The 10283-nt window shown below is 43.1% G+C and overlaps 1 protein-coding gene across 1 annotated transcript in view; it reads left to right on the top strand.

Moving 5' to 3' along the window:
- The first annotated feature begins 2383 nt into the window (after positions 1 to 2383).
- The window catches only part of PRR16 (proline rich 16), a 159640-nt gene continuing 151740 nt past the window's right edge, over positions 2384 to 10283 (top strand). Inside the window, exon 1 of the mRNA XM_061468688.1 lies at positions 2384 to 2746. Coding sequence (XP_061324672.1) covers positions 2585 to 2746 — 162 coding nt within the window. The 5' untranslated portion in view covers positions 2384 to 2584. The remainder of the gene's footprint in view (positions 2747 to 10283) is intronic.

The following is a 10283-nucleotide window of genomic DNA, read 5'->3' as shown; positions in this document are numbered from 1 at the left end:
GTAGAGCTCATTTTTTAAAGGCATAAAATTGCATTCAAGATCAAGAGGACACTGAACTTTACTCAGGACTCAGAAGAGCTGTCAGTGTTTTTTTCAGGGATAAGCAGTAGAGACTTGGTTGAATACAAAATATCAGCCACTACATAATCCTGCAGAGACCTTAGAAGAATGTCACTATAGAAGTGAAGGGATTGGTGAAGTGGACATCTTCAAAAGTTTGGGAATTCTCCAATGCTGTTGCAGGATTAAGGAAACAGGATAACCACAGGATCATGGGCAATCTTTCTATGACTTCAAACTAACTGATGAGGTAAAACAGGAATCAGTTTTCCCTTCCTAAAGTATGCGAGAGGTGCCACAGCTTCATACAGTAAGAAAGTAAGAAACTGTGTTGGAAAATTTGTATAATAATGAATGCTCAATTAGGCTAGACAGTATTTATAGAGGGTCTGTAGCAAATCTGGTAGTAATTTTGTGACCATGTTGATGATTTCTACAGAAATGTTGTAGAAACCATCCCTTACCTATTTAAGCTATGTTTTGTATAGGTATGTACAGTGTATTGTTACACAGTATTCTTCAATGGTGTCAGAAAATAGACCTTTTTTCCTTTAGTTATAAACTGGGGACGTGCTGGCTGCTGCATCGACATTTCACTGATAGCTCTTCATAATTTTTTTTTTTTTCTGTTCATACAATGCCATGTATGAATTAAAACTTACTCAACAACTTGTGGGTTGCTTTCTTCCTAATTTAGTGGTGACTGCAGTTTGGAAATTCAGACTCTATTACTTAGCTAGCTCCAAAAATCATATGATGTTGTTGCTCATACAGAAACAGTTAAGCAAAAATAACCAGTAGGAATGTTTTTAAAAGTCAGTGTTGGAAGAACTGTTGCTTTGGTGAGATGAAAAAAGTCTACCATGAGACTTAAGGGAAATCAAGAGGAAAGACACAGGCTCTTCCTGAACTTGCCCTCCTTGAAACTGTTTAAAAAAACGTGAAACTGGGAGACACCTGGTGAGGAAAAAATACAATATATGCCCACTAACAAATTATTTCAGTCTAACACTACACCATTGTTTGGTGTTTGGCTGACTATGTAAATGGTAATACATTGGTAACATATTACCGTTTTATAGTGGTAAAATGTGCAGAGATAATTACACTTAACCCAAGACAGTAAGAGGTGCTGTCAGCCCTTGTCTACTCATATCCCCGTTCCACACCTTTTCCAGAGAAAAACTCTCTGTCACCAAGTGAGATTATTTACCATGTGCAGACACACCAGTCTGGGAAATGTTCTACTTTTCTCCTCCTGTTTTAGCTAGGTTAAAACATCTCAGGCTGCCAAAACTCTTGGAAGCATTTAAAGCATCAAAAGCCAATTGCAACCATGCCGGGTGATCCTCGAAGCAGGGCTTGGCTGCATGCCCTCTTGCACTTCATAGCTACTGGGAGGTAGCTTTAAGAATTCCTGAACTTGCCACCTTTTTGCAGTAAAATGAAAAACCACCGAGGTGAATGACATCCAGCAATCTCTTCCTTTTGGCCCCCACACTGATCTCTGAATAATGCTAGGGAAAGTGTGTGCTCAAAATGCAGCACAGGCCTCTGCCTCAGGGAGCCAAGTAGCAAGATGGCTTGTAAAAGCTGCTCTGGCTCACGTGCATTTTACTTCTATCTGATCAAATGCAACTTGAATAGGGTCTACTGATCACTAATAAGTGTTTGCAGGGCAATCTGCAGGCATGGGCAAAGATGTGAACCTTTTACCAATTCGGTGGTATTTACAAAACACCTTCCTATAGACTCCTTTGAGGAGGAAAGTCCAAAGAGAGCAGGGGGCTCCCCAGAGCAGCCAGAAGGGTTACTTCACAAGTGCAGATTTTTTTTTTTTTTTTAGCAGGAACAGGCTCTGTTGTCTCCTTTGGCAGGAATTTTGCAATGCGCCAGCCACTGAAACCGATTCCCTTTTGGGGGGGCTGTTCTGACGGGCGCTTAACACTTCTCCATCAGAGCTGGTGCAATAGGCCGCCGCGACCGGGGATCCCCGGGAGAGCTCCAGGCCAAACGCGGCGCCATGCCCCCGCCCTACGGGCTGTCTTGCAGGGACGAGGGGCGCAGAGTACCTCTTCCAAGGAGGAGCCCCCGTGCCTCCCGCTCCCCGGGCAGCACAGCGGTGCGATGCTGACGGCAGTGAGGTGCCCGTCGCTCCTCCCTCGGCCCCTCTTCCCCAGCCGGAGCCGGAGCCGGAGCCGGAGCCGGAGCCGGGGCCGGGGCCCGAGCGGGCGGTGGCGCGGGCGGGGCGAGGCGCAGGCGCGGCGCAGGGAGGGCTGCAGCCGGGCCCCCGCGCCGCTGCCGGGAGCTGATGGCAACTGCACAGCGCGCCCGCCCGGCGGAGCGCGGCGCGGCTCAACGCGCCGGGCGTGGGATGCGCGGGCGGGTAGGCGGCGGCGGCGGCAGCAGAAACAGCAGCAGCTGCAGTAGCTCCAGGAGCCGGAGGGACGAGGCCGGGCGGCCGGCGGTAGCCGCGCTCGCCTGACCTTTGTGCCCCCCTGGCCGCGCTGGGCTGCCCCGAAGGATGTCCGCCCAGTCCAAGGGGACCGCATCCTCCTCCTCGTCGCCGTCCGAGGGGCCGCCGGCAGCCTCCAAAACCAAGGTGAAGGAGCAGATCAAGATTATCGTGGAGGATTTGGAATTAGTCCTGGGGGACCTGAAAGACGTGGCCAAGGAACTTAAAGAGGTGAGAAGCGGATGGCTGCTCGGGCGGACCCCGGTCTGCCCCATGCATGGGGGGAGCACCCATCGGCTGGGGCTCCTGTGCCGCGGAGCTCCGCTGTTGCCCCAGGGCGCCTTTCACCACTTCTTCACCGTGGGTGGAGCAACTAGTGTTCAGGCTGGGTAGGGAGCCGTGTCCAGGGGCGAGAAGCTGCGCCGGCGGTCCGTAACGGGACGGGGTGGTGGGGCTGGAGCCCCGTGTCCCGGGTGCAGTGCGCTGCGCCTCCCCGGCAGGTCGTGCTCCCTCCTCGGCTACGAGGCGGCTCTTTCCGGGGACTTTCCACTTCGGCGAACCCCCTCGGAGTTGTTTTTTTTTTTTTTTATTTTTCACATTATCATTTATTTTGTTTATTTTTTCCCGGGAAGCAGCGGGCAGTTCTGCGGAGTCCCCGCTGGACGAGGAGGGTGTCTGGGGGAGATGCGGGACCCGCAGCCCTGCCCGATCCCGGACTGCGCCGGCTTAGCATCCCGGCTGTGGGAGAGGCGTCAGACACTCCATCCCGCGCCGGTGGGTTTAACTTTTCGGGTGCACGGTGCAGCCCCCTATTCTCCCCCAGGCAACAGCCCTGCTCGAATCTGCCGGCCGCTGAGGGCTGGGTGCACCGGATCTCCCGCACCCACCTCCCTGGGCGAAGGGTCCCTGCGCGGCTCGGCAGTACCGGCGTGCGAAGTCTCCCTCTGCCTCTTGCAGGCAGCTTCACCGTGAGCTGAGCACCCCGTTCATTTTACCTATTTGACAGGGTTGCCTTTGCAATCTTTCTTTTGCCGGTGGCGAGTGTCATCTCCCCTCGGTTAATCTGCAGGCAGAGTGCGATTACGGCGGGCGTGTTCGTAAACAGGGAAACCCTGTAGCTGAAGGAAGGGGTTTGGCTGACCTTTAAGAGATTTCCACGTTATGTTGCTTTTGCTACACAAGTGTTCGACAGATGGTTGGGTTATGAACCGAAATTCAAGTCCAGAATCCCTGTACATTGCTTTATAATTTGTAATTTTATAAATTACAAATTTGACATTTGTAACATGCTGTGGGGTTTTTTTTTGCTATCAAATATTAGTTTTTTATTTTAACAACATTGTCAACAAGTTTCATTCAACAGACTTTTGCCATCTGGGGCAGTCTGAAATTCGCCCAGTGCTTCGTATAATGTTGAAAGATGTATAAACACACAGCTCACTAATCACAGCTGTTGGACTTCTTTCTCACCCACAATTCCACATTTCTCCTTTTTTTTTTTTTTTTTTAACAAAAAACAAAGCCAAAAACCAACCAAAATCAGAAACCTCTATAATTTTTCTTTTCTTTAACATGCTGCTGTCTGTGCTCTGTAATTTTTGAGGTATTTTGAAGTGAAAATAAACATTATTTGTAAGGCAGTTTTTTCCAACGTTTTAAAGACTGGTAGAGCAAACTGGCTCCTGTGGCTGCAGAAGCACATTTTCAGGGGCTGGAGAGGATGTACTGTGATCTGCCCCATGAGTGTAAATCATTCCCTGCAAAGAATCAGTCCTAGCTTTCTGCTAGTGAGCAAACAAGATCACTAGGTAGAGGTCATATGCCATCATTTACTGTGTCATGTTTTATCTCAGCAAACTTCTGTGTTCTGGTTGACTGCATCTGCAAGAGAGAACTGGATTTACCTCTGCTTGATGGGGAAGTGGCTTGTGTGAAACTGTTCTTCCCAAGTAAAGTGAAACGTAAAAGGGAAGTTGTAGAGAAATGATGCTGTAGCTCTAATAAATACTGTGTACCTGCTGAAGGGTGGAAGGATTGCCAAGAGCACCTTTTTTAGAGAAAATGAAAATATTTTTCTAAAAAGAATAGTTAAATCTTGTTCATAGCAGCACATGAGCTTGAGTAAGGCTTTTCTCTGAATCTGTCTCACAAAGATAGCTGCAATACTGAGAGAAACAAGGGTTGTATATGCAATCATCTGCTTGCTTGCAATATCATCATTATGTGCTAAATACACTTTGTAAGACATTTATTCTGAAATGTCCATAGAAGTTTGCCATCTGAGTACCTCCAGTTTTCTACCTTTTGTAGTATAGGCTAAATCTGTACAAGATCTCTTAACACTGACATATGCAATGTATACCTTTTTACGTGAAAGTGTGTTAACTGAAGACACTAGAAGCCAGTAAACAGTGTCTTTTATAGGTTGTTTGTAGGTGTTAGAAAGCATTGGCAGATGTTTCATTAAAGTGTATAAGAATTTGGTCTATAATCAGTTCTGGTGTATTATAAACAGAAGTACACTTGTTGTTCATTGTGGCTCCTTCTTGTAAGACCAGGAAAAGCAATAAACAAGAGGATATAAGTTTGCATTCTATTTTCAGTACAAATTGTGCTCTGGAAATGTTGTGACTACCCTTTTGTTTCAGTGTATGTTTGGTGGAGCTCAGCTGTTGCGCTACAAACTCTTCTGTTCATTCCTTTCTCTTTTTTTTTTTTTTTAATGATGAGCGCAGTATTCTGAAAACAACCTTTCATTCTTTTTATTACTGTTAAAAAAGACTTCAATTCTGCTACAGTGGTAGGGCATGAAGGGCATGAAGGGTCTTTTTTTGTGCAGTTACAGTAATGGCTGTGATACTGAAAATATGGCATTTGTAGAATGCCTTTCTTTTTCTCCTGTGTATGCCTATGCATTTGTGACCCTTAAATGTAAAATATTTAATTATTTATTAGATTATGCTTAATATATTAGGATGGACTGGATGTCCTCGCCTAGATTCTTTCAGTCTTGTTTTGCAAGTTTTTATATTCAAAGTACTGTCAAATTGAAAGATAGTTTCATTGCTTCAAAGTGAACTGTTCTGAATGGCTGTACAAGACTTGTATATCTTTTTATATTTGGCTTGTTACGATTTACTTATATTAATGTAGCCTTCCAATATCTGAATGGGGGCTATAGGGATGCTGCGGAGGGACTTTTGATTAGGGACTGTAGTGATAGGACAAGGGGTAATGGGTTCAAACTTAAACAGGGGAAGTTTAGATTGGATATAAGGAAAAAAATCTTTACTGTAAGGGTGGTGAGGCACTGGAATGGGTTGCTCAGGGAAGTTGTGAATGCTCCATCCCTGGCGGTGTTTAAGGCCAGGTTGGACAGAGCCTTGGGTGGCATGGTTTAGTGTGAGATGTCCTTGCCCATGGCAGGGGGGTTGGAACTAGATGATCTTAAGGTCCTTTCCAACCCTAACTGTTCTATGATTCTATGATTCTGTTTGCATCTGCTCTTTGTTCCAAAGGTTTTCCTAATTGATGCTTTAATATTTTTTATATTTAAAAGGGGGGAAGGAAGAAGTGGAAGCAAGAGAAGAGTGCAGTGAGGATGGGGTGTTAAATTCAGATGCAGAAACCATAAAGCTTATAAATTTTCTGTAAAAACACATGATTAAGTCACGTGGATTAAAATAAGTACATGTTAGGTGCTACTGTGTTTCAGAAGTGGAACATCTGTTTTTTTTTGTTGGCTTTTTTTTGTTGTTGTTGTTACTTATTTATTGGTCTGAACTCCTTAGGGTAAGCAACCACAAAAGACTAAGGATGGGGGGGGGGGGGGGGGGTGAGGGGGGGTAAGTAGGGGTGTGGGGGGGTGGTTTACTGGGGAACATGTTAGGATGAAGTGATGCCAACTCCAGTGTCTGAACTCCTGTGTGGCTAGTCTTCTCTAGGGTTCAGTTAACTTAGGCCCCTTTTGTCTCCTTGCTAAAAAGAAACACTGGGTGGGTGTGTACCAACAGCAGGATGTGTTTTTGTGCTGGAAAAAATGGATTTTAAATGGATTGAGTGGCTGTTATTTGATGACTACTCCAGAGAAAAATCAAAGGGGTGCCAGAAGATTGAGTAACACCAACTATTCCTTTAGTCCACACTATTTCAAAATTAAGTTGGTGAAGCTTTAAACTTTGATTTTTTTTTTTTCTAGAGAATTGGATAAAAGACATTGTTTTCAGGCTTCTTGTCTATAAAGATGGTTCTCATTAAGTCTTGCTTTGCAGATGATATTTATCAGTCTTGTACTTAAATAATGTGATGATGAGCACTACTAGAAACCAGAAGATGTGTGCTAATTAAACTGTTTTGTGTGATGCAAAATGTGTGATGTAGCCCTAATTATCTGATGACTTCAGAAGGGATTATAGTGGGTGTACATGGGCATCTGTGGACAGCAGGGCACAGAGATCATCTTAAAACTGGTACTATAATTGTTAAGACTTACCTGCTTTCACATTTTATGTTAATGTTGCACATTTCTGTAGCCTTGCACTTGTTTACATTAAGGAATTTTTTAACTAGATCATTTGATAAATACTTTTTATAGTAATAAAAATTCATCATGCAGAACAAATTCCTGGAAGATATGTGTAAAACGTTTGCACAGCTTTTAATTGGCTAAATACACTTCACCATTTATCAAAAGGAAGCAGCTGTGCAGCTATTGCCAGCGTTTAGAATGACCCAGAATGGAGGTGCAGGAGAAATAGAAGCCTTCATAGGCATTGCACATGCATCAGTAAATTTCCTTTCTTTCCTAATCTACCTCCTCTGCTTTAAATACTCCAAAAATGTCTTGCAGACAGAATGACTGAATAATAACTGAATAATAACTGAATAACTGATGCATTTATTTTCCATGAAAATGTGATCTATAAAATTTGGGCATGACTTAACAAATAATGTTTTCTGAGTGCTGATGGAGCTAGCAGATGCCAACCCACACCCCCTAAACACCACAACAAAATTTGTTATGGGGTAGATGGCCTGAGTCCATAACCAGGCCAATCATTATTTTAAGTGGAGGGTGATCATGTATTCCATTTTCTTCATCTCTAGATCAGGCCTGCAGGAGCATATTACATTTTCAATGCCGATTTTTCTATTCTGTTTTTGTTTTTATATTCAGCTAATGATGTGGATGGCAGAAAGACACTTCAGGTTCTTGCCTGTTATTCCAGAAACTAGGAAGCTGTAGTTTGCATCCACCAGGACGATAAAAGCAGCAACAATCAATCCGATGTGCAGGCAGCAGCACAAACATGAATACAAAAAAATGTTTTGGGTTCGTATTGGTGCATGAAGACCAGGGGAGAAGGTATTACAGTATAGATACAGAATGTTCTATATAGAAACCTAAGAGTAGGTAAACCAATAGCAAAACATTTTAATCCATTCCTCCTTCTGCTGATCCCTGCCTCTTTTTCTGGGGGTCTCCCCGGATGTCAAGGTTCTTCTGCTCCTTCTGCTAGGTGGTGGCAGTTGAAGAAAGATGTTTTTCAGCATACTTGCTCCTACTGTTAGAAATCGAGTAAATGCAGATGACCTTCTTACGTATGGATTCTGGATACTGTGTTCTTCATGGAGTCTTGCTTCAGTGGGTACACTCTCTGTATATGCAGATCTGGTCAGTGAGATGTGACAGGGACTGAAGCTTTCTTGTGATTTTTATTGCCAGGTCAGGCACCAGGACCAAGGTGTTGCATGACTGACTGCATTGCCCATTCCAAAACTTGCTAATCTCTCCAGCAGCAGACTTTTTTCTGATTTCTTATTGCAGTCCTTAGTGACGAATGCAATCATGAACTGTATCTGGATGTTTATTGTAAGTGCAGAGTATGATTCATTATGTAAGAGAAGCACTGCACAGCAACTTCATTGCGATCTGCCCAGGGGTCCAAACAAAGCCATAAAAAGTCATTGCAGGTAACTCAATAATAATTTTCTTTTTATTTCTTGTGGCCTGTGAAGCATTTATACAGTCATACACAACAAAAAAGTACAAATGTCTTAATATAAAATGTAATGTCAATAAAGCTAATAAAGCTAAAAGGTAACTGTGAACCTTAAAAAACCCTATGTGTTAAGGTTGTCAGGAACAGTTAAATGTTGGTATACGATGAGGTAAGATTGCTCCACATCTGAGTTGTAACCAAAACTATCAAGAGTTAGTAATTGTATTGTATAATGCAATAAAAAGAATAAGTGGTGTACATAGAGAGCATTGCTTGTTAATATCCAGAGGCTTGACAGAGGGATGCACACTGTCAGTTTATGCTATTTTGTTTTTATAAACACACTCATGTCAGCTACTTCATTCCTTTTATGCAATACTAAGCTTCTGATAGTAATGTGTATTGTGCAACCATGAGCTAAATAGAGCATATATAAATTCAGTTTTCAAATAAAAACAGAACCACAGTGAAAATATGCGTCTTCATGCTACAGTTTGAACTTTACACAATCTGTGCACTACTGACCGTGATATAGAAAACAAAAGTAGTGAGGCATGAACTTCAGTCTGTTGCAGTCAGATTTTTCCATTGACTTCAGCAGGAACAAAAGTAAGTGTGAGGGTGACAGAAGTTAGTTTTGGGCTTCTTCATTTTTATTGAAGCTTCAGAATTCAGAAGAATCAGTTGCTGCCATGTGTGTATATGAATGTGTCATGCAAAAACAATGAGTTGGTTGAGCACCATCGTTGAAGTTTTGCAGATTTTTGCCAGTTTCTTCTGGAAATGAAACAATGGTTCTGTTCCCATCACAGACGTTGGACGAAGTTCTGGAATAGCCTTCCTGAAGTCAAAAACTTCCAGTCAGATTACTTCTCACAGTCAATCTGTACACAACTCTGTGTACTTCCCCCTCCTCTTGGGGAAAGTGAAACAGAGGTGCAAATGTTGTCCGTGTTTGAAGAGTACCTTCCTATAGTGCCTATTTCACAATACCTTTGGAAAGAGCATCACTGTCCTGTTCTAGTTTCCATTTCTTTTAGAGCTGCAAAATACTGGTGGCTTATAGTCTTCTCTGTATAGTATATCTGTTCTATGAAAGGCAGGTGAACTGAATTGTTAGTGACCTCACAGATAGGTCATTTATACCCTACTCATATGTTCCCATTTTTTTCTTTAGTAGATGTTATTGCTGTGAGGCAAACAGAGTGAAGAGGCTTATTTTACATAGAGACTGCTGTCCTTGGCCGTGTAGCCTGTGACTGACATTTAGCCATGCAGGTTAAGACTATGCTACCCATACAAGGATAAGGCTGTGTTTTAATCTGCTAGTATTTGGGATTTTTGTTTAGGTTCGATACTTTGTTTGGGTTTGGTGTTTTGGTTTGTTTTTTTTGGTGGGTTTTGTTTGTCTGTAGTTTTTGTTTGTTTTTTTTTTTATGCAGTGAATAGCAACTAATTTACATTTTTTTTTCTTGAGATAAGTCTTCAAGTATCATTTCACTCAAATTTCCATGTAGGGCTCATATTATCTGTTTTACTGAATCTCTAATATGTTAACCATGAATGTACGATAAAAGCTGCAGCGTATACATGCCCCCTTCTCTCACAGTTCTTGTTCAGCTCTGTGCATCATTGACTCTGGTCATTCTTACTGCAGCAACCTGCAGTGCTGCAAAATGCCCTTTCTTACTGTACTTGGGGAAAGAAGTGAAACAGAGCCTGCTTTCACTGCAGAAGGGCTGAGAAGCTCTTCTAGCAGCTCTTTC

The sequence above is a fragment of the Pezoporus flaviventris genome, unplaced genomic scaffold (genome assembly GCF_033815535.1).
Source record: "Pezoporus flaviventris isolate CSIRO_AGI_PZ_B2104156 unplaced genomic scaffold, CSIRO_AGI_Pfla_v1 ptg000050l, whole genome shotgun sequence".
In the NCBI taxonomy this organism is placed as follows: Eukaryota; Metazoa; Chordata; class Aves; order Psittaciformes; family Psittacidae; genus Pezoporus; species Pezoporus flaviventris.
The sequence above is the reverse complement of the archived record's forward strand: the minus strand, read 5'-3'. Positions and strand labels throughout refer to the sequence as shown.